The sequence below is a fragment of the Leptidea sinapis genome, chromosome 21 (genome assembly GCF_905404315.1).
Source record: "Leptidea sinapis chromosome 21, ilLepSina1.1, whole genome shotgun sequence".
Lineage (NCBI taxonomy): Eukaryota > Metazoa > Arthropoda > Insecta > Lepidoptera > Pieridae > Leptidea > Leptidea sinapis.
In genome coordinates, this window is record NC_066285.1 from 2,249,915 (window position 1) to 2,274,657 (window position 24,743).

Here is a 24,743-nt window from a genome sequence, read left to right on the forward strand (position 1 = left end):
AGTCGATATATTTTGAAGTAAATCATCGTATCTACATTCTATCGTCTACTGAATACTTTATAAATGTTCTGTGTGTTAGGACTAGTTGATTACTGAATAATGCATGAGATTTTAGTTCTGAGTAAACCTACCTCGTGATAAGCCAAAAATCCACTGGCTTGAGTGTACTCGCCAGCTTCTCCTCCAGCCAATGCGGGGGCGTTGAGGCCCTGAACCCTACGGTTATCCCCCCGTGACGTTGTGAATGTTTGTCCATATAGAGGCATTCCCATCACTAACTTAGAGGGCGGCGTTCCTTTTGATATCCAATAATGCATGGTGTAGTTCTAGAAGAAAGATTAAAAAGAATATTATGATATTCCTTTATTAGGATATTATTGGTAAAAGTTTCCAGGATTGCTGGCAATCTATAATCATCCACCTCTGTGAAATACTGTCTCACATATATATTTATTATAGGTAAATTATAAATTATATTTGCTGAGGGCTGATTTGCTCCCGACCCTCCTATCCAACCCAGCTAGCTTAAAAGTAATCTTCGACTTCATTAATTTCGAAACGATACGACAGCAAATTACGAGCCAAAGCTCGTCCAAAGTCCAGAACAGAGTTGTATCGAAACAGCATCTTTTGCATGTGACCAACAATTTGCAATAAGTTACCTGACAATATTAAGCGCGAAAATATATTCTACTTTAAAAAATCACTCAAATCTTACTTAATAAAAAAAGCATACTACTCATTAAAAGGTTTTCTTGACGATAAAATAGTAAATAATAAAAATTATCTTCGACTGACCTCGATATCATTGTGTAGCTAATGACATTATATTATAAATTAAAATGAATAAGCCTATGAAATAATAACTATTGTATGATTGACGTTAATTTAAGTTTGCTTGCTATGTATTCCACTATAAGTTTGCATGCCTTATGGGTTAGGATAAGAGCACCTGTTAATTATAAACCAACAACATCTTCTCTTGCAAATAAAGATGATTTGATTTGATTTGATCAAGTAAAAATTGGCTAAAACCAAATCAAAATACATTTTTGAAAGCATTCTTACCGCATTGAAGTATGTATTATCATCATCTGGGTGATAGTATAAAGGTGCAACGTGTCCAGTCTTTCCATCCCATTGTCCATGATAGTCATACGTCATCACAGCGACCCAGTCCAAATACTTGGCCAGTACTGGCACGTCATACCCAGCGTCTATGACAACTTTGCTCGGAGACACTGCTGATGATAGCAGGAGACCCCTTGGCTTAAAAACAGCTGAGAGTTCTCGAATTAACTCGCCAAACGCCTCCTTGTCGGAGTCAGGACCTTTTGAACAGTCCACCTGTAAATATTTTACGAGTTGTATAAGTTTATGATACAAGTAAACAAGTACTATGGTCTATGGAACTAACAACAACAACGAGTTATTGGCTGTATACCAGCTAAATCTCTCCATGACTTTTCCATGTTTTATCAAGATCTGCATGCTGTAAGTTCTTTTCCAGAACGAAAATATTCATCTCAGCCGCTGGATGACGTACACTGCTGGACGATCGCCATGACGGTCGGTCCTGCGCTGCCGTCATCCAACCTATGCCGGCGATCTTGACCAGATTGTCGGTCCATCTTGTGGGTGCCTAACAATACTTCGTCTTCCGGCACGTGATCGCCATTCGGCCATCAGTCCGTCGAGCTATGTGCCCTGCTCATTGCCGACGAAAATAGAATGCTGCACTAATCGGTTCTTACCAAATTAAGGTGGACAGACACAGTAACACGAGTAGTGAAGGAGAGTGCCAATATATGTTTTTTTTACCGAAATATATAATTAGAATTATTCTCCTGTTATTAAAGAAAATTGCCGGCCTTTTAGGGTACCTCATCATAATTGAGGCCATAATCCTACAGCTGTGGCGCGCATTTCACGTACTGTTCGGAGTTGCTCACTCTGTCAACGATGGAGCCGCGCACACACACTGTGATACCAAGGAATGTATAAACACGGACGAGTAAAAAAAGAAGGACTCCGTGTCACCTTACATATCAGTGAGGCACCAAAACAAGCCGGTAAACACGTAAATACATAGCCCCACGCATACACTTACACTAATACAAGCCGATCAGCCGCCATTATGAGATTTGCCATCATCTGTGACAGAGTTTGCGTCGCAATAAAATATTTTAGAAATGCCGTCGTGCGTTGTGAAAAAGTGTATATACAATACTATAAAGTATTTGTGGATATATGATTATTTAAGGGAGAAAAAATTGTGTAACTGGTATACCCCGTAACCGCTACACACACTAGCATAAAGGTGCTTCCCTTGCTAATATCACGGCACGGAGTCCTTCTTTTTCTACTAGTCAGTGTGTATAAAATAGTATTTCTTAATAAAGTCAATAGGAGGAGAGGAAATACAAGAATTAACGTTTTATCAACACATCATCTACAAAAGAAAAGTCTCGAAAATTGTCCAGACTAGTTACGTGCAAGAAATGGTAAATACTTGTTAATCGCAATCTGAATTTTTTTGTGTGGTCATTGTACCTGCCAACACCTGGGGTATTCCCAGTCCAAGTCAAGCCCATCGAATCCATTCTTCATCACAAACTCAAGAGCATGCTTCACGAATCTGGCGCGAGCGACGGGATCGTTCACCAACTTTGAATATTTATCACCCGCCGAATCTTTCCACCCTCCGAGTGCTATAGATACTTTGGTGCCATACTTTTTGAAATCCACCACACGCTCATAGAAACCTTAAAAAAAAATCTTTGCTTTACCAATTATTAGAACAGGGACAGGAACTACCTAGAAATGTATCTGAAATACTATCACATATTTATTATATCTTATATCTTTAAACGAGCAATTCTTGAATATATACATATTTATATATATATTCTGAATCTCGGAAACGGCTGTAACTATTTTAATGAAATTTAGTATACAGGTAGATTCGGGGGCGAGAAATTGATCCAGCTAGTTTCAATTTCAAAAATTGTAGTTTTATCCGTGTTTTAATGAGACACAGCTACAATAACATTAGAATACAAAGGCAAATCTCGCCACTATATACGTATATAATAGTTACTATAATAGCTCAGATGGGACATTGGGTGATGCGGAAAACTGAAGACCCCGGTTCGAATCCAGATGTCCTATTAGATCCTTTCTTTTGTTCAAGTTTTGTACGTTTTTAAAAATCCGAGCAAGGCTCGGTCTTCCAGATATTTTTTATTTTAATGAAACAAAAAATATGAAACAAAGTACAATAATAAATAGAACATAATATGAATAATAATCTAAATCAAATAATTTATGTAAGCAAACAACCCTCACGTTATAAAATAAAAAGTGGTAAAACCCCACTGTTGGGGCAAAACCCCCTTTATCAGCGATAATTTCTTCAGCTTGCGAAACTCAAAAAGTACTCTACTAGTATCATTCACCCACTTCATCGCTGTGGAGCGATGGTCGGCTCACCATGAAATTAAGCTGATGATATGCTTCTATCATATTAAAAACGCTTTGAACTTTAAGTACAATTTCGGATTTTGGATACAGTCTCACAAACACAATTTGTATTAATTCTTTTATCTTTGATTAACACGAGTGCTATTCATTTAAATATATCACTTTTAAAATGATTAAAACACTTGTAATTTTAACTGAGTTTTTGAAAATTAATCTTGAAAACGAGATCTGGAAAGGTCTAGAAACGTCGGGTTGGTTGAAAATAATAATAAAAAATTTTACTTGTAAAAATCTATGAAAAAATACAGGTATTTCACTTTCAAAGTGTTTTATTTAAATGTATTAATTCAATTTTAGGATAAATCACGTTTATAAAGATTTACCAATGAGATTCTTGTACGTTCTTCTCACGCAATCTGCTTTTTACATGCTCAGAGAGGATGCAGTACAGTAATTGGAAAATGTAATTATAATTAGTAAACATTAAATTTTTGGAGTAAAGTGTGAGAGTTTTGAGTTATACTTACGATTTTCATAGTCAGCCCAAGGGTCATGTGCCACCATAAGTCCATCATCGCCAAGAACAGCAAACCCATAGACAATGTGAGTACATAACGAGGGGTCAATGTCCTCTGGGGTAAATGTACCCAAACCCGGACGATACCATGACCAGTTTGTGTAGTAGCACACCAGTTTGTAACGACCTGGTACAAACAAACTAATGAAATGTTTTGTTGCTAAAGTAGTATGCAATAGTGATGGAACTCTTAATGATTTATGATTTATATTCAATTCTTGGACACTTTATTAACTTAAATCCTTAGATAATTTATACGTCTAGAATGAGTCTTTTGCTGTTAGACAACCGCCAAAGAACGTAAAAAGAGGCCAGGAATGGTGTTAGTGTCTAGTATGACATTTTATGTTAGTGTGTATGAATTGATCTAAATAGAGGTTAGTTCTAAAGACTATTTATTTCATTTCCACAATTGTCTAACGGCCGTTCCCAATACACTATCTACAGATAGAGATAAATAACTACCTTCTACTGTCTGTAATTAGCTGTCAGTTGCAGCTGTCCCTATATAGTCATTCTTATCGCCTTATATTGGGATGTGTGTATTGCAATTTCCATACAAACTTCTATCGCTGGTAAGCTATACGTCGTCCAATTGACAGACAGCGTGTACGGATAAGGTGAGAAACCGTCGATAAGTTTATTGGAATAGAAAAGTCAACGATAGTTACGATTTTAAACTCAAGTAAGAGAAAGACTGAATACTGGGAACGGCCGTTAGTCTATGTAGCTTCAATTAATATACATATTAATTATCTAAGTATAAATCATTATTAGAACAAAAAAGCTATATTTTCAATTTTTTAATAAACTACGTGGAAATAAATACTCAATTATTAATTTAATATCTTTATTTCCTTACTATTAATTAGTTGGGGCCTTAAAGCTTCATCTACTAAGTCTACGGATGGCGATGATACAACAGGGTTGTTCTGAACTGATTCCTGTTCATTAGTATTTTCTATGATGGATACAGTTGTAGTGGTTGATACTTTTTTCACGTCGCATTTCACGTTAAGAGGCCAATCGCAAATTTGCCTCTCCTGAGAACAAGAAACAACATACTCTGAAAGAGATCTCGTTACAATCATTTAAAATCGAGTGATTCCTTCTTGTACCAGAATTCACCGTCGAGCAATAAATATTTTTGAAGTGAAAACTTCCTTAGCGGCGTTGTACACTTTTTGGTAAAGGAAAATCTAATGGTTTCGCGTTCCGACATGCTCACGAATGGAGCACGCGATAAATAAATACTTAGAAAACAAATATAAATATTTTATATAGTTAGATCCTTTTTTGGTGGGTGAAATCTCGTGAGTTCCAAGTGCCAAGCGCCTTGGACAAAAAAATAGTGCTCGTGCCAAGTGGTTCTGAGCTCATCACATGACTTCCTGGCTCAGGTATGTAACCTGATGATGATGACTCATTTCTCTTAAACTGTTTGTGTTATATTTATAATGAATAATAAGACGTTTATTTTCAGATAACCACGATCCATTTCAAGTAAACTTATAATCTACCAGTGGTAGGCTCCTTTGCAAATGATGCTGGATAGGTTATGGGTACCACAACGGCACCTATTTCTGCCGTATTTGTAAACATTACTGTGTTTTGGTCTGAAGGGCGCCGTAGCTAGTGAAGTTACTGTGCAAATGAGACTTAACATCTTCTGTCTCAAGGAGACGATCGCAATTATTGTAGTGCCGCTCAGAATTTTTGGGTTTATTAGAATCCTGAGCGGCACTGCATTGTATGGGCAGGGCGTATCAGTTACCATCAGCTGAACGTTCTGTCCGTCTCTTCCCTTATAGTTATAAAACAATGTGTTAGTAAATCAAACTACGAAGGAACATAATTATTTTAATTTTGTGGCCAACATACGCACAGTCCCCGCTGTCGGCTATAGCCTTAAGATAACTGTTACTGCTGCCTCGTATTCGGCGGAGTACTCTAAGTCACCTTTTTGCGTAGAACGGCGCTAAAGCTATCGACCTCTGCGTTTGCCATCATAGCTGACGCGCTACAAAAACGTGGCAGCTCAATCAGTGCTTTGAAGGCGTTATTATATTGAACTCTCAGGGCGCTGTGCGATTTATTAGTGTAGCACGCTACTCAAGTAGAGAGATATGCAGTAGGTACGCTTTAGAAAGAGTTATTTTTACTGCTGTCGAAAATTCATTAAACTTATATCGGCGCTTTTGTTTTGAAAAAAGGTATCTCTTTGTTGAATAATACAAACAATAGAGACTGAATAATTTGAACAAACTTCATCTAAAGTAGAGCAGTTAGACATTTTTAGCGATAAATTGAAAGTAATAATTTACTTGTTTTGAAGCATTAAGAAATTTAAAACTAAAATATTAAAAGTTCTAAGTTTTTGCTTCTATCGGCAGTTTGTACAACGGCCAATATTTTTTATACAGTGGACTACTGATATTTGAACAAATATCCGCAAACTGACAGTTGAAATATATCTGCATGAGTTATGACAAAATAAATACTGTTATTATTAATTGAAGTACAACATACCTGGTTCCAGTGTAAGCCAGCGGCGCAAGAGAACTCTTCGTATTTGCCGAAAAGACAGTGCAGGTATCGGCTGCAATCGTTGGGATCTTTCGCGTATTGGCCATTCTCACATACTACTGAAAGAAAAAAAAATGTGGTTTGGCACTCTACCCTTCTACAGTACTTTAGTGCAATTTTATTCCAGTTGTAGCCAGGTCTTCATGGTCTCCAGCTGATAACCTTATATACTGTAATTATCTTACTCGTTTCAATAAAATTATAAGAAAATTCGTTTTTAAACGTATTGTTACTTTAAAATAAAATAAGGTAACTAAAATTTTTGTGTTATACTCGTACTCCCGTGTCTAACATATGGATGTAAGACTTGGGCTCTAACGGACCATCTCCCAGAAAAAGTTAAAGTGTGCCAAAACTCCATAGAAAGGAGCGTAATTGGAGTTAGGAGACGAGACAAAGTAAAGTTAGAGAACATTTAGAGTCAGACAAAATTCAAAAACGCATATAAGATGTGTCAAAAGCAAAAGTGGAAATGGACTGGACACATTCTGACGGAAAAGAAAGAGAAATGGTCAAAAACGGTTACAGAATGGTATCCAAGAGACGGGAAACGAAGGAAATGTAGGTTAAAAGGATAGCAGGACTGGACTGGATGAGAGTAGCTAGAGACCGAAGAGAGTGGAAGTCCTTAGAGGAGGCCTTTGTCGAGAGACAAATTACTACTTAATTTAAGTTATATTTATAAGAAAAATTAAGTTGGTAGTAAAAAAAAGGCTATTTTATTTTTATTAAGTAACTAAAATTTTAAAAGTAATAACTCTAAACTGCAATTTTTCCAACAGGGACTGGCGTAAGATAACGATGAAAAATGCATATTAAGGTTTTGAAGTTACGAAGATAACAATAAAGTATACTAATATTACCTGGCTCTGGTTCCACTTGTATTTCAGCGTTCGGCTTATTGGGCTCAGATACGGAGCCAACTTGGCGTCTATCGGAGCACGAGTTTCTGTCTGGGAAGTCACACTGTGAGGTCTCGTGGCGCCACACCAGACCGGGCGCGCAGCTCTGTGTCACCAGCACGCCGTTCACACATACGTAGAACTTCTCGCAACGTGGGTGAGGGTGGTAAGTACCAGTTCGACAACGCTGTAAAAAATTTAGAAAATATTTAAAATTGTACTTTTTGAACAGCTTGTAGCTTACATTCGAAGTTGGTCAAACAACAGGTTCTTTGTCAACGCTCACCGGCCGCGGTCGAGCGAACAGTCATGCCGCTAAATTTGCGTGTCCGTCGCACAACGCAATCAAAAGATAGCGCTGTCCCGTTTTCGCATAGAAATATGAATGAGCGATGATCGGTTGAGCGCGATCCTGATTTATTAAGTTTTTCACTACCTTTCTATTCTTAATTTTATTTATCATTACAAACTCAACTCATGTTATCAATCCGGACAAATCTTCGTGATTTTCGGTTTGTTGTTATAATAATGTAAATTGGTAACGTTATAATAATTGACACGTGTTTAAGTTGAAACTTAGTCAAAATATTATATAAAGCGAAATTAGACTTTGCTCAGACTTTACTTACGCAGAATTTTGCTGAGTGTAAGCTTAGCATAATCGTTGATTTCGTTTTCATTTTCATTTCCTCTTATCTCATCTATGACTTTCAACTTTTTTATAACGTTAAATAATATATTTTAAAAGTAGATGTTCAGAAATTGCAAAAATAACGGACTCGTGGTACACTCACAGTTGGCTTGGGATACTGTTGAGTTGGCACAACAGTCCTCCTTGTTGTTGTTGATGATGGCCTGCGTGTTGTTGTTGGCCTGCTTGTTGTTGTGTATCTTGTGGTTGTGTATCTCGAGGGTGTTGTATATCTAGCTGTTGTTGTCCGTCTTTGTGTAGTGGACGAAATTATTTGTTGGAACGGCGATTTTGTTGTTATCCTTTGAGCAGCTAAAAAAATATAAAGCTATTGTTAGCACTCATACTAAAAACCTTAAATTTTATATAATATATTTACGCAAATAAAATCGAAATTCTATGAACGATGCGGGACTCGAACCCGCAAACTCTCGCGTTCCGTGCGCGCGCTCTTTGTAACTGAGCCAACCGATCGAGTGACGTATCTTTGATAAAATCTTGTACCTATGCTTTGGTCAACTCTCAGGTTGTGGCTTCATCTACAGGATCTACTTTACAGTTGATAACCTGCTCAACCCTAATATTTGCATATTGGGAAATTGACTTGAGATGTCGCTCTTGCAAATCTAACGGTTGGCTCAGTCGGAAAGTGCGCTCGCACGGAATGCGACAGTTCACGGATTCGAGTCCCGCATCGTTCATAAAATAGTTTCGGTTTTATTTGTGTAATTACTCCCAGAAGTTATGGTTATCACTTTAAAACATAACAAATTCTTTAAAATATATTTGCAAAGTATATTTTATGAAATTTTAAAATTATTTAAAATAATTAGCAATTATACTCGAACAAATACATTAGAATACGTTTGATGTTATTTTTATCTTGTTTTTAGGATAAATAAATTTCAAATTATAATTCTGCAATTCAATTTGGTTCTAGTTATACAGATCAAGTTAGACTAATTAGTCTACCTTCACACATAGCGAATTCCTTCCAATCACAGCGATTGCTCCTTCTGTCCCAGTGCAGGCCCTGTGGGCATTGTTGTTTAGACCACTTGCCACTCACGCAGAGCAGGTACGATTCACAGGAGGAGGAGGCGGCATGTACGTCTGTTGGTCCGCAGGCGTCTCCTGCCTGTGGTTGCTTGTTTGCTGCTGATACATTGAATTTAATTTGTTAGATCTCAACTTTATTTTCCAATTATTAAGTCAAGTCAAATAAACTTTATTCATTAGGCTTATAGTAAGTATTTATAGCTTATAGTTATAATATATATATATAAATTAAGTGACACGTTGTTTGTTCGCGATGGTCACCTAAACTAATTAACGGATTTTAATGGGGATTACTTCATGGAGTGCAGTTTAGTCCAACTTGAGAGATAGGATAGTTTTTATTTCGATTTGGGACCCATAATTATTTTTATTTCCAATATTTGTTTTGTATGAACACATTTTCTATGAGAAAATTTAGTGACGCACGGTTTGACAGTTCTGCTGTGAAACAATTTTATTTTTGTTACAACAGGGACCATTTTTTACTAAATAATACTTGATGTTTGAAATATTATTGGCAAATTCCTATAAAACACTATTTTTTTATTATCTTCAGAACAACGTCTGTCGGGTCAGCTAGTATATATATATTATAACTGTATAGATATAAATTATCGTATTATATATATTGGGTGAATCAACCTTTAGAGCTTGAATTCATTGTTTGTGTAAGGTTGCTTCGTGAACATGATGGTCGTGATTACTGTCACAATTATTAATAATTGCATCTAACAAATACAACATAAGAGTCAAGGCGTGTATTACGAAATCTTGATGAAAAGGCTTGGCCGATTCTATTACACATTAACTATTTATTATAATATGATTGATACAGTAATTTTAATATACCGTTTCAAGTATGCTCTTGAATTTTAATAATAAATAAGTTGGCATCAAGTTTTTTAAAATAAATACTGTCTAGACTCAGTTACAGTTGATTGAATCCGGAATCTTTTTCAAATTCAAAAACACTTTATTCATTTAGGTCACGGAAATGACACTTATGAATGTCAAAAAAAATAAAAATATTGTTTCTTATTGAATTTACCGCTACTTCGTAAAGGGTTGAGCTAATGAGAAGAAGTAGCAAGAAACTCATTGCCACTCTTTTAAGTCAAGATTTACATTTTAATTGTTTTACAAATCATTTCAATTACAATATATGCAAAGTGACGCAACAAAAATACTCAAATGTCAAAAACTGAAAGGCTTACACGAGTAAGTCAAAAAAAGAAAAAAAAAAATTAATACGCACTTATAGTAGAAGATGGAGGTCGAGTAGCCCAGGTATATCTCGTTGTAGGAGTCATTGTCGTAGCAGCTTGTGTTGTATCTACAAAAAAACACAATATGAACAATTATTATTATAAACTGCTCATCAAAAAAGTCTAAACAGTAGCTGCTGTTTCAATTTTAGTACAAGTACCAACATTCAGATGGCATTTAAATAAAAAAGACGATTGATATCATTAAGAAATAGTTGGTAGATTGGTAGGTAGTAGTGTCGAGTATAGATACTACTACCGCTTCGGAAACAGATGGCGATCAGAGGGAGAAGAAATGGCACAAGAAACTCCCAGCAGTCTTTTTTTACGCTCTTTTTAATGAAATATACAATATTGTAGTGTCGTTGCTATTCCTATAAAATAATCATAATCATAATCTAGCCCTAGGCTGTCGGATCACTCAGATAAAAAAAATTCTATCTATTATTTTTGTTAACTGAACAAAAATTAATGATATTTTTAACCACACCGGCAGACACATCTATTAAATCAAAACACAAAAGACAGCCATTTTATTAGGAATATAATCAGTTTTTTTTGGGTAAGTATCGAAGAAACACACAAATAATTGAAGGCAATTGTAATAATATAGCTCACCTGAAGGAGCACAATTGGCATATTTCGGCCAATCACAATGTTTCTGGGTAGCGCTCCAATGAAGGCCCGGGGCGCAACTTTGAAGTCTCCATACGGTACCATCGCAATGTAAGTACGAGTTACAATCGCCAACCGCTGGTTGATAGTCCTGTCCATTGCATGCTTGGTTTTCAGATATACCACCTATTGAACAGATAGAAATATGTTTTATGTTCGGTCATCAACAAACTATTATAAGTAACCCTACCTAACAAATGTTACATTAATTGTTATTTGCCATTTGAAAATCAACCAAAACGTTATATCCGCACTTCAACTAAATTGTTTCATTAAATCAACAATTTGCATAATATATCAATGATATTCTGGAATGAGATATTAAACTACCATCTCCTAGGCTATATACACCAAAACAGATAAATATATTAATATCATCAAACAATAATATTTATAATTATTTTATGTTGGAACTTTATAAATACAAAATGAAAATAAATTAGCCTGGAGGTATTAGAAATTCGTATCAAATCATTTTTTTATTCAACAAAATATTATGGGTTATTGTAAATGTTATTAAGTGTAAATTATTCTCATAATTTACCAGAACTAGCTGTTGTTGTTCTCGTGGTAGTAGTTCGTCTCGTTGTTGTTGTCGACCATGTTGTTGTTGTTGGTCTCAATGTCGTCGTTGTTGTTGTTGGTCTTGTTGGTGGCGGTCTAGATGTGATTGGCGCTAATGTTGTTGTAGCTGGACTTGACTCAGTAACCGACGTGGCTGTAAAATTTGTTTCTTAACTGAAGTAATTTAGGAATACGCTAAAATTGTCTTTTGCTTAAAATATTTTTATGGACGACAATCGATCTCGTGGGTCATGTGAGTAAGACGGGGTGGTCAATGCAGCTCAGCTGTTGCAAACATCAGAGGAATTACTAGAATGTTGCTGGTCTTATAAAAGATGTACCTATACGCTTTACTATGGGTACCCATGTCATATGACCAGGTGACACTGCAGAAGGAAAATTGTTCCAATGATTGCTTACAAAGATCACTGTTCTCGCGGACAAGCGATCATACATATTATATCGGGTCACCTGATGTTGTGTGATCATGGCAAGCCAAACTATCTTGTTACATCAGAGGAATCACAAGATCATATCCCGCCTTATAAGTACTATTTGTGCCTGCGTGGTGAGTATGTATCTAGAGATATCAGACATTTAATTGGTATCTTGGATGTTAACCAGAAGGTCTTCTGGTATTCTATACTAATAGGTATATACTATAAAGCTGAAGATTTTTGTTATCTATTTGTTAGAGCGTATTAATCTCAGGGTTTATTAGTCACATTCAAATATTTTTTTATTATTTGATGAATACAGCTCACTGCCATTAAGGTATACCCATCATCGTGTCACAATTATTGATGTTACGCTCCCAAGGTTAGTGAAACGTAGATATAATGTAGGTTTTGAATATCTAAATAAAACTCCTCGTGTCGAGCGCGCCGTCCTACAAAGCGAACGTAATATTCATAGAGATCAGATAGGGGACGTCGGCTCGAGTTGGTTCCCCGTGTGGGAAACTATCATGACCCAAATGCCGGCGGGCATTTGGGTCATGACGGCAATAGATTCCGACGCGGCCGTCGGTGGGGTCCGACCCTGTGCGTTTCCTCGCCGGGAGCAGTGCCGTCTCCGTCTCGCTAGGTAGCACCAAAATTGCGAGCGGGCAGCGGGGTACAGCGGGGGAAGCGGCGCGGGGAAATAAAACGCAGGCAGGCAGCAGGCGCGGTGGAGCCAAAGTGCTTCTTCCAAATAATTCCCCAAGGGTGATTGGCCGGTTTCTTCACTTTTCTTCCTTTTTCTTCTGGAACTTTTTTCCAATAAATAGTTCCAGAAGAAGCTCTAGCTCCATGCCTACGCGTTTACCCGGCACGGAGCTAAGTCCTTATAGAGAGCATCATCGCGATTCTCAATTCGTAATAATTTCTACATTGGCTATGCTGTGTCGCCGACACCTCGATACAATGTCCGCATCTTTCATACATAATCATACCAAAATAATTGTTATGATAAGAAAAAATATGCGCGGGTTAGACTGAGGGTAGCTAATATTTTTTTTTCATTATTGTCCATTGAAAACATAATTAGTATTTAATTTATGGAACTGTTTTGTCTTCTAGTTTATGTATATTTGTAACCTTAAGACTGTTTTGTTCCTGAATAAATAAATAAATAAAAGACAGAGTACAGAATGAGTGTTTATTACCTGTGCACTGCGCGAAGCTGGGCCAGTCGCATCTCTTGGCCCTGGTCGACCAGTGAAGGCCGGGGGCGCAGCGGTGTTTGCGCCAAGCACCACTCTCGCATTGGAGGTATGCTTCACAATCCCCGGGAGCTGCTTTGAATTCGCCAGCATCGCATGGGCTACCTTCAATGCCTGTTTTCATACATTTTAAATAGTTTCGTAGAAAAAAATCTTCAACAAAAATAGTGGAAGATCGATTGATTTCTGCTGAGGTATTTCTTATCTATTCCGAAGTGATGGTAAAAAGTTAATATTCCTAAGTGTCATTTTGACTTTAATGAATAAATATTTTATTCCTTTTCATTCTTTCTTTTCAAAGTAAGTATTAGTTGTTCTAGATTTAGCCCCTTATTCATAATAGTCTGCTAACTTAAAGCATTGCTAATTCTCACTCTGTCTTCTTCTATTGACCTAAGTCAGAATGAGAAAAAACACTCCTTAGCGGCTGTTTAAAGTTAGCGGACCATTATGAATAAGGGGGTTAAAGTTTCAATGCTATTTTTACGATTCACGTATTAACAATGTACATTACAATATTGCTTCAAATAAAGTTTAAGACCTTTAACTGTGCACTAAACATAATATAATTTTCATGATCTGCCACCGATGCCATCCCCAATAAAGTAATTCTCCAGAAATTCTTTCTTACCTAACTGATGTTAAAAATAAACCTAGTTTTCAGTTTTGCTCTTATTTTAGTTTTGCCTGTGGTGCATCGGGTTTGCATTTCATAATATGTAACTTATAATTACTTAAAACTTACGTTTCATTCATATTTTAATGAAAATAATAATAATTTAAACACAGAGTTTAATTAATTATATAGTGTTACACAAATATAATCCTAGTTAGCAAGGAGAAATCTCAACAGAAATATTTTTTCTGTACCGGTAGGTACTAAAGTTAAAAACAAAAAAGATTGTTAATATCATGATGTATAGATAGATTAAAAACATGTGAAGTGATCGTCACCTGTATCTATTGTCGGATATCCTTTGGTAGTTGTGGTGGTTCGTTGGGTGGTTGTGGTAGGTTTCTGTGTAGTGGTGGGTCGCTGACTGGTGGTGACCATCTGGGTAGTTGCTGGGGGCCACCAGGTCTGCGAAGTGGTTTGGGATGGGTTCCAACTGGGCCACGTTGTGGATGTGTGACTTCCATGATCGTGACTGCCATGATCCCCACCAGCACCAGCGGAACCTTTCAAGGGTTTGAATAATCAATGGAATACTGTTTACAAAAATATTCATTAAATCCTTTGATGTTTTTCAAAAAATTAACGCTTTTTTGATGCCATCACCATAACAGCCCCGTAAACAAGTAATAAAGTATAAGTATTATTTTTGCACTCTTAAAAAATATACAATATTGTCCGTAATTATGGCATGTCTTGTTCAACTCTCAGGTTGTGGCTTCATCTACAGGATCTACTTTACAGTTCATAACCTGCTCAACCCCAATAATTGCATATTAGGAAATTCACTTTAGATGTCGCTCTTGTGAATCTTAACAGTTTGAAAATATTTTTTTCTTAAAGACATACCAAAATTTCGATCGATGCGTCTCTCGGACGGTTGGCTCAGACCCCGAGAGGCGCGGGATTGAGTCCCGCATCGTTTATGAATTTTGGTACAAATTAAATTTGTTTAATCTTAGAAGTGAGGGATTACTTCAATAACAACCTACTATTATATAGTTGATTATATAGAGGACTAGCTGACCCAGCAAACGTTGTATTACCGATATTAAAATCGCGATACAAAAGTAACTGTTGATCGTAGATGGATGAAAATTTGAAGTTGTATGTATTTTTTAATGCTGACTCATAATCAAACAAAAACAAAAAAAAAAATTCGTGTGGACCACCCTTAACATTTAGGGGGATGAAAAATAGATGTTGTCCGATTCTCAGACCTACCCAATATGCACTCAAAATTTCATGAGAATCGGTCAAGCCGTTTCGGAGGCGTTCAAAGTTTAACACCATGAAACGAGAATTTTATATATTAGGTAGAAGATAATGATGCATAATTCTTGTCTGGTTCTGCGCAGGTCACCTAAATTGTATAATGTTATATTAAGTAGGCTAAATTGTTATATGATTTATAAGATGGGCTGGATGTTTCTTCTCCCCATGTTAAAGCCCCTTTACGAACTGATGTAGCTTCATGACGTGTTGTTGCAATATGTAAATAAATCTATATATATAAAAATGAATTGCTGTTCGTTAGTCTCGCTAAAACTCGAGAACGGCTGGACCGGTTTGGCAAATTTAGGTCTTGAATTATTTGTGGAAGTCCAGAGAAGGTTTAAAAGGTGAATAAATAGGAAAATGCTGCTAAATTAAATAAAAAGAACAAATTTGTTTTTCCTTTGATGTGTCCATACATCATTTCTATGAGAGAATTTATTGACGCACGGTTTGACAGTTCTGCTGTGAAACAATTTCATTACGACAGCAGGGTGCATATTTTACGAAGTAATTTTTGATGTTATGATAATATATTATTGACAAATTCATATAAAAACATTATTTTATTTATTATATACTGAACAACGTCTGTCGGGTCAGCTAGTATTATATATTTTGCATAGGCTCTACACTATCCCTGGGTGTCGTAGGCTATGATATATTTTCAAAAAAAATTAGGAATCCTTACTAAAACTCCAATAGTGTAACCCAAGGTGTGAAATAATACCTAAAATATTCTTTGTATCGCATGAGCTGCGAGAAGTATTGATGATAGAATCAAATAATGTACTACGACTTTACAGAACACATTATTTACAAAAACTGTCGCGACACGCGGCGACAGCATAATGTTGTTTTAATTTAAGAATTTTAATTGAAATGTCGCTACTACGTGCTCAGTTCTGTGTGTACTCGTACGACGTCGCGGGGTTCAGCTATTTGTTATATAATAATGAATACCATCAGATTCAGCTGGAGTAGTGGTGGGAGGAGCAGGTGTAACTGGCTCTGGTGGTCGCTCGCAGGGCGTGGTTGGTGGCGCGGGGACAGCTCTTCCGAGAGCCCGGTTGGCTGCCCTCAGTAACGGAGAAGGCTCGTTGCAACAGCGGTTGTTGAAGTCATCCAGGTCCATCGCCCACGTTGTGACTCCGCCGAGCCCTTGTCTAAGCGCCCATTCCACCTTTCAATGAAACTTTGGACTTTAACAATAATAATACATAAAAACAGCACAGCATTTCCTGCGTTTTATAAATAAATATATTGTAAGTATCTACCCAGAATCGTAACTGTAATCGTCTCATTATTCTCGCATTGTTTAGAATCAAATAAAATAGTCTTCTAACCTCTATCACGATAAAGACAGAATCGTATTCTATATGTAGTATGTCAAGACCTACAGTAGAATCAGAATCAGAATATCTTTATTCAATAAAATCTCGAGGATCACATTGAATCTTCACACAATAAACTATTCTAATATACAAAAATACAAAGTTGTATCCATAATCTATTTACAAGAACCTAAGGTATTGTCAAGCTGTCATTGCGAGATGGAGCGACATCAGGCCGTGCTACCTTGGCATTTATAAAATCATCTATTCTATAATAGGCTTCCTTAATTAATTGTTTTTTTATATAAGATTTGAAATGACGATTTGATAGCTCTGTCATTTTTGATGGGAGTTTGTTATAGAAACGCACAGAGTTTCCCATGAAAGTACTATTGTGGATAGCTAAAGAGACGTAGAAGTTTTTAAATTTTGCACAACAGTTTCGATGCATTTTTAAAAAAAAGCTCCTAGGAGGCTCTCACTAACATACATTCACATGGGCAGGAGATTTATATAAGAACAGAATTAAGAATCTAAGCCATTCTCAAATTCACTGGAAAACACAAAAAGATCATCAAAATAGGTCCAGCCGTTTAGGAGGTAGTTCAATTGTGAATCTGAACCATCCTCGAATCCACTTTAACACACACAAAACAATTCATTCAAATCGGTCCAGCAGCTTAGGAGGAGTTCACTGTCAACACACGTACAGAAGAATTATATATATAAAGATAGTAGTGGAAACAGTTTGCCTACCTTCTCCGTGATGGACTTAGGGTCGTCATAGCCCACCCATTGGTTGTCCGAATACGCGTATGGCCCAGCCTTTTCTTGGCGGCCTGTTTTCCATCTCAGGTTTTTCACTAAAAGCAAACAGGTTTTACTTACATACATTACTTACATCTAATATAATTTTTTACCAATTGTAATACATATGTATCGACACTCATGCTTTAAACCCTCTATTAAAGATTCTAAAACAGTTAGCTTATTGCCATCATTAAAACACCCAATATCCTAATAATAGTTGTAATGAAATTCAGTACAACATTATATCATCCGTTTTCATAATAACACTCCTTCGGGTGATATTATGGTTACAAGGACTGGCTTTTTTAATGTTAGCAGTAAGCTAAATGTTTCAGAATCTTTTATAGAGGAACCATATAATGGGTGTAGATAAACTCTTGTATGCAACTGTTGATAATTAGGTATTAAAACACTCATGTGATACTATCTTATAAACCCACATTCGTGTTTTAATACCCCTTATTACATAACAGTTGCATTAATAACTATAACAGTATCTGTGGTTGTAATAAATGCCATTTTAAAATGTACATAAGCATTATAAATTCACTGCAAGAATAGTAAAAACTTAAATATATTTTATTACCTCTGTAACAGACTTCGTAATACGCTAACATTCCTGGTTGTTTCGTGAATTCTCCTGATTCGCCGGGACCAGCTGCCGGTGAACCAGAACTTCGAGAACCTTCCACATCAGCGAGGCGATAAGATTGACCATAAAATGCTAAACCAAGAAGAAGTTTCTTTGGGTCCGCTCCTCCGCCAACCAGCGCCTTAATGGCATATTCCTAAAACACCATATACCATGACTAATAATAAATGTCCTTATACGACCGGGATAGAAAATGGATTATAAGGCTTTGGCGTAGTTAAGTTGCTGAATAGCAACCGATCTATGAAACTTTTTGAAGATTTCTTTTTTATATCCGTCTATGGAGTGACAATTTGATTTTTAAGGATTTGCATTGTATAAATGTGACAGATAAGCGTTTTCGATATATTATCCATATGTTGATTGATTAAATTGACAGATGACTGAAAATCCTTATTCTAGTATATAATCTTAATGTGATCGAATATGTGAAGCGGCCCTTAGTAAGGAAATATTTGATAAGAATTGAAAGGTTTCTACATTTATAATTTAAATAGCACGAATAAATTGTCTATATACTTACGATAGAATAATATGAGAGAGCTTCATTTTTGGGCGACAGCAGTGGTGTATGATGCGCCGTGGTGCGCTCCCAACCACCATGGTAGTCATAAGTCATGGTGCTCATAAAGTCTGCAGCCCCCGAAATAGTTGGTAAGTCATAGGCCGTTTCTATAACCTCTTTATAACCAGATAAAGCTACTCCCAGTTCCATACCAGCTCCGTGTAAAGATTTTGATAATTCCTAAAATCCATAAAACATATTTGTTAGTATAATACGAACGAAGCAAGTCGAAATTCAGGAACATTGAAAAATAAACACACCACTATTTTAAAAATACCAAAATAAAAAGAACTGGTTTATGAGTTAACATTACTGAATACATTTTTTAATAAAAAATGTGCAATGTCAAAATCCCACGAAAACAGCAAACATTTGACAAATTTTGATACAATTCACAATTTCATTCATAAATCTTTTGGCAAACTTCACCTCGCGTCCGCGGTCCCTTTCCTGGCCCCGCGCCATCTCACCCTCGCTACCAGTAGAATTCCTACAGTGATTTTATAATTATTAATTAGACAGCATTAGTAGTATTGTATGTTATTAGTGAGTATTACTTTTTTAGAATATTCTGTACTTTCGTTTACAGAATATTCTGTTACTTTTCAGACTTGATACTTTACTGACTGTATATTTATAGTCTCTTATTCCTTTGTTTTTGGTGATTTAAAGTAATGGTGTGTACTCTTATTTCAACAAATATCTGTCTTAGTTCCGCATCAGTGTTACCTTCACAAATTTGGCGAAATTAGTTTTGTCAGACATCGCGCCTTTTTTGCAATTACTCTGCCAACAAACTGGGTAGTTCCAGTCTAAATGTAGACCTTTGAAGTTATGGTTGCGCAGGAACGGTATCAGTTTTTCGATGAACTTAGCCCTCGCTACTGGCCCCGACACCAGCCTGGAGTATTTGTCTCCTGCCGAGTCAGTCCATCCACCCAAACCCAATAATACTTTGACGTCACTCAGGGATGTCACTCGTTCATATAGATCTGGAAAATTAAAAACGTGATATTAGCAGTTGCTTAGTATAAAAAAAATTGGATTTGTTTATGCGTCTTGCTAATAATATAATAATTGTAAATTGACATTAATTCATCATCATTTAAACTAATAATTCTGGTCACCTATCGTATTTTTTGTATATTGAACAATTAAATGATATGCCCTGTGGTTCCCCGGGACATGAAAATAATGGCAAAGTCCCAGGCCCAAGGGTGTCGTCAGAGGCGATTAAGGGCATTTACCAGTGGGAAGCTTGTTTGCACATGATGCCGACTAGATTATGGGTATCACAACGGCGCCTATTTCTACCGTGAAGCAGTAATGTGTAATCATTATTTTGTTTCAGTCTGACGAGTCCAATTGTAGTGCCGCTCAGAATTTTTGGGTGCTTCTAGAACCTGAGTGGCACTGCATTGTAAACTGAATTTGTAAAATTATCTGCTTCATTAATTAAGAAATAAAAAAGGTATTCATCTTTTGATATGTTAAAAGTCTGCGGTAGAATGCTACCGCTCATCTTTTGCAACTCCAGCAGAATTACTTGAGCATAGTCGGCCTTCGCGATAGATGTTTTGAGCGCTTTTTTTGACATTACCATGTCGTATTAACCGCAACAAATCAGCACGCAAGGAAGATAATTCAACAGTTTAGTTGCACATGAGACAAAGTTCTTTTATATAAAAATTCGTTTGTAAAGTTAAGTTTTCTTACTGTTTGTAATATCGGCCCAAGGGTCGAACTCTTTGGCAATGAGATCATCTGGGGTGAGAGACGCGTAGGCATAAATAACGTGAGTACACAATCTGGTGTCGATTTGTTCTGGAACAAACTTCCCATCACCTCGTCTGTAGAAGGCCCAGCTGGTCATGTAGCACACTACTTTTTTACCGTTATCTCCACCTGCGAAATATTTTAAGTAAAATTTTCTTATCCAACTGAATTTCATAGCTCACTATATGAGAAATTCTTAGACTTTCATCTTTACAAATATTGTAAAAGTTTATACAATGAAAGCATGTACAAAAAATGCACTTCCACTATTATTATTGTATTACCTGTATATGTTTATTTATAAATATCTTTAAAATTTATAGAAGTCTGTAGAGAAATGTATTTTCAACAAACATCAAAATATATAATGGTCTGCGATATGTACTGTTACTTAGTAACTACAATGTTTATACATGAACTAACTTTAAGGTAGAAATAAAAAACCTAAGCTCGGAATCGTTCACCGAGCGTTCCATACAATTTTTTTTATTTAATCACAAATGTATAGTTTTCAGATTTTTAGTTATACTTGCCGTATAAGACCATATTACTTGCTAAATTTCACAGTTCTAGTTCAACGGAAAATACCCTGTAAGTTTTGGTTCTCTTAAGATTGTCGAAATATACGTATTTTGCGGCATAAACAGCCGTATCTTTTTTTAAGTGAACTTAGAACTTTTTTCACAACTTCAAAATACTGTAGACTTAAGTATATCGTTTTAATTTTATCTCGATACCTCCACGCGTTCCCGTGATAAAGGGTCTTGACAGACAGATGGACGGATAACGAAGTTATCCTAAGGGTTCTATTTTGCCTTTTGAGGTACGGAACCCTAAAATTGGTGACCATTTAAAAGGGTATTGGGTAGAGTCTATTTGTTGGTAAAAATTTAAAATACATGAAATAGCCCTTTAAATAGATATTTAAGTAAGTCATGCTTGTAATATAATTAATTAGTAGAACTGAAGCAGAAAGAAGTATTAGTTGAGAAAGTGGTCTTCTTACCTCTTGGTTCAAGATCGTTGAGAGATTGTGAATCCAGTTCATATTCAGAACCATTCCTGTTTAAAATAAAAGCGTCATCTTTCTCAAAGGATAGACGTCCTGATAAGCAAAGAAAATTAATATAAAGCAGTTAAAGATAGCGGAAAAGAAAATATAGAAAGAATAGAAGAAATATAAGACTTAATCGAGAACATCACATATATATATATATATATATATATATATATATATATATATGATATACTTTACCTTTTTTACTTTCGGCGAGCGCAGAATGTATGCTTTCCACGGGAAGTCCCTTTTCGGGTTCTCTTTGCCACTGTTAAAAATATTTGGTAAATATTAATGCCATCAAAAACCTTAACTTGTAAAAAAATAATATTAACTTGTAATATTAAAAATCTTTTATGTCTTATGATCAACTTGGCCAGGCTTTTTTTTATGGAAAAGGAGGACAAACGAGCGTACCTGCGGGTCACCAGGTGTTAAGTGATCAGCGCCGCCCATATTCTCTTGCAACACCAGAGGAATCGTTGAATAAGTGATTATAAATCCTATTTTGAATAAAAATATTTGAATTTGAATTTTGAATTTGAATCATAGGAACATTGCGGCGAGCGTTAAGGAAGGCGGACGCGTTTTTTTGGAAGGTACCCATGTCGTAATGTTCCGGAAACACCGCACAAGGAAGCTTATTCCACAGATTTGTAGTACGTGGAAGAAAGCTCCTTGAAAACCGCACTGTGGAGGAGCGCCACACATCAAGATGGAGGGGTTGATATCCAAATTAGTGGCATATCGTGCGAAGGTGGAATTCGGCGGCAGGAGTTAGGTGAAACAGCTCTTCGGAACAGTCCCAGTGATAAATGCTTCTAGTTTTATCCACAACGAAGTAAAAGGGGGTCGAAAATGGCCTGAACTGCTTCGATAAAAGGATGCTACGGCCGTGCCGCTTGTTATTGCTCGACTTGGCTCAGAAAAAGTATGAATTTTCAATCGTCAATCTTTCAACAGATGGAGCTCACAGTCTGAATTCCACACGACGGTACTTGAACTTATGCACAGATTGAATTAATTTATTATTTCTTGCACCCAGAATAAACACGAATAGTAAAAAATATTGTATGCTGTGTCATCATCATCATCAGCCGGAAGGCGTCCACTGCTGGGCAAAGGCCTCCCCCAAAGATCTCTACAACAATCGGTCCTGCGCTGCCCTCATCCAACCTATTTCGGCGATCTTGACCAGATCCTTGGTCCATCTTGTGGGGGGCCTGCCAACACTGCGTCTTCCGGTACGTGGTCGCCATTCGAGGACTTTTCTGCGCCACCGGCCATCTGTCCGGAACTATGTGAACTGCCCACTGCCATTTCAGTTTCGCAATCATTTGGGCTATGTCGGTGACTTTCTTTCTTTTGCGGATCTCCCCATTTCTGATTCGATCTCGCAGGGAAAATTCCGAGCATAAGCCTTTCCAAGCGATAATGAGCTTCCTCATAAGGCCCATAGTTAGCGACCACGTCTGCGTACCGTAATTCATCACTGTCATGTCCGGTGTAAGTGCGTGTAACGGTAAGGTCTTGTGTATACAACGAACAGAGCACAGGCCAACCAAAGAGAGCGGAAGATCTTTCTTCGCAATAAGAGGGAGCGTGGCGCGGCGAGTGACACGATTCGTCCGCCGCTGTTCGATGTGTGTGGACAAGTAGATATTATCTAAGCCCGCCAAAATATTACTCTAGCACACTCCTTGTAAATTAAAATAAATGAATGCATTACCTTTATCACCTAAGTAAAAGGGGAAGATAAGAAACGCCCCATCAATATTTTCATGACGATAAAATAATATATGCACATTGCAATAACGTCTATTATTTTTGCCCGCTAAAGAAAACCCTATTTCAATTCGCGGTTAAATTTTTGTCAATTTAAATACATCTCTCTTACCTCAACATCATGGTCGTAATTTGTTGATAAGAACCGTGCAGCATCTTCAACACTTATTCTTAAACTTTGTCCCGGTATACATTTGGTGACATCTTGGTGCCTGGCAGAAAAATATTTATTTAGAAGAGATATAAATATATATGGATTTCTAAAAATTATAATTTGGTCATATATTAAGAGAAACAATACGTTTTTTTATGACAATAAGGGTCGAGACGAATAGGACAAGGTGGTAATTGATACAACGTGCTCATAACAACGCAGTGTCGCTCAGGATTCTTGAGAAACCTGACCAAACCACCTTGAGACGTAAGATGTTACGTCTCATTTGCCCAGTAATTTCTTCAGACCGAAACAAGTTAATGTTTACACATCACTGCTTCACGGCAGAAATAGGCGCCGTTGTGGTACCCATAATCTAGCCGGCACCCTGTGCAAGGGAGGCTCCCACTGGTAGACACCTCCCACATAAAACTTAGCTTGAGTGTCATAAAACACGAACTTGATTTTGTCAAATGTGTATAAAAAACAAATCAAAGATTACGTTAAGCTTGAACTGAGCTAGGTTTTACGTAAGTAAAGTCTAAGCAAAGTGTAAGTACGCTCTATGGATCTCAGCCATAGTACCACACTACAGACTGTACTGTTTGCAAATTTGATGATTATCCTTAGATCATTTATATACGTCTGGTAAACTTACCCGCAGTAACCTGTTGAGGGGTCATAAAGCCTGTCTTCTTCGCAGACCATTCTGAAGCTGATGCCACCGGTGCAGAAGTGGAAGTGAGCGCACGACTCCTGGTCTGACGCCAAGTACGGGGTGTTCGACTCACAGGAACCAATCTTCAGTGATGATTGATCGATCTGAGTCGCTTCACCTGGACATATAAACAGAGTCATTAGGAACTAGCATGAACCATAACCTGAGAGTTGAACAAAGCAAACAAGATTTTATAACGATACGTTACTCGAACGGTTGGTTAAATACGATATTCATTTATTGCGTTATCGTACACATAAATGACAATTTATACTTATTACAAAATTTAACACTTCAGAACTATTACAATTATTTTACATTAAGAAGTTTATCTCTCAGAAAAATCAACTTTGTTTTTATTTATTTATTTATTTAGGCTACCAACTAGATACATAATTTAACATGTCCGAATAAGATTACAGAAGAATTGAAGACAA

At 36.7% G+C, this 24,743-nt stretch overlaps 1 protein-coding gene across 3 annotated transcripts in view; it reads right to left on the reverse strand.

Moving 5' to 3' along the window:
- The window catches only part of LOC126970585 (probable chitinase 10), a 63,882-nt gene that overhangs the window by 11,543 nt on the left and 27,596 nt on the right, over window positions 1–24,743 (reverse strand). Inside the window, exons 14-36 of one of the 3 annotated variants that reach the window (XM_050816578.1) lie at window positions 24,247–24,424; window positions 23,547–23,646; window positions 21,848–21,917; window positions 20,533–20,721; window positions 19,546–19,808; window positions 18,775–18,996; window positions 18,186–18,387; window positions 17,546–17,652; window positions 16,419–16,638; window positions 14,462–14,686; window positions 13,451–13,621; window positions 11,783–11,956; window positions 11,182–11,364; window positions 10,554–10,631; window positions 9,212–9,394; window positions 8,343–8,551; window positions 7,510–7,735; window positions 6,590–6,705; window positions 4,923–5,103; window positions 4,011–4,187; window positions 2,554–2,765; window positions 1,069–1,347; window positions 132–326 (exon numbers count right to left, since the gene is read on the reverse strand). In XM_050816578.1, the coding sequence (XP_050672535.1) occupies window positions 132–326; window positions 1,069–1,347; window positions 2,554–2,765; window positions 4,011–4,187; window positions 4,923–5,103; window positions 6,590–6,705; window positions 7,510–7,735; window positions 8,343–8,551; window positions 9,212–9,394; window positions 10,554–10,631; window positions 11,182–11,364; window positions 11,783–11,956; window positions 13,451–13,621; window positions 14,462–14,686; window positions 16,419–16,638; window positions 17,546–17,652; window positions 18,186–18,387; window positions 18,775–18,996; window positions 19,546–19,808; window positions 20,533–20,721; window positions 21,848–21,917; window positions 23,547–23,646; window positions 24,247–24,424 (4,160 nt within the window). Of the gene's footprint in view, window positions 1–131; window positions 327–1,068; window positions 1,348–2,553; window positions 2,766–4,010; window positions 4,188–4,922; window positions 5,104–6,589; window positions 6,706–7,509; window positions 7,736–8,342; window positions 8,552–9,211; window positions 9,398–10,553; window positions 10,632–11,181; window positions 11,365–11,782; window positions 11,957–13,450; window positions 13,622–14,461; window positions 14,687–16,418; window positions 16,639–17,545; window positions 17,653–18,185; window positions 18,388–18,774; window positions 18,997–19,545; window positions 19,809–20,532; window positions 20,722–21,847; window positions 21,918–23,546; window positions 23,647–24,246; window positions 24,425–24,743 lie in introns of all 3 variants that reach the window. The other 2 variants (XM_050816577.1, XM_050816576.1) reach the window with 2 other exon arrangements.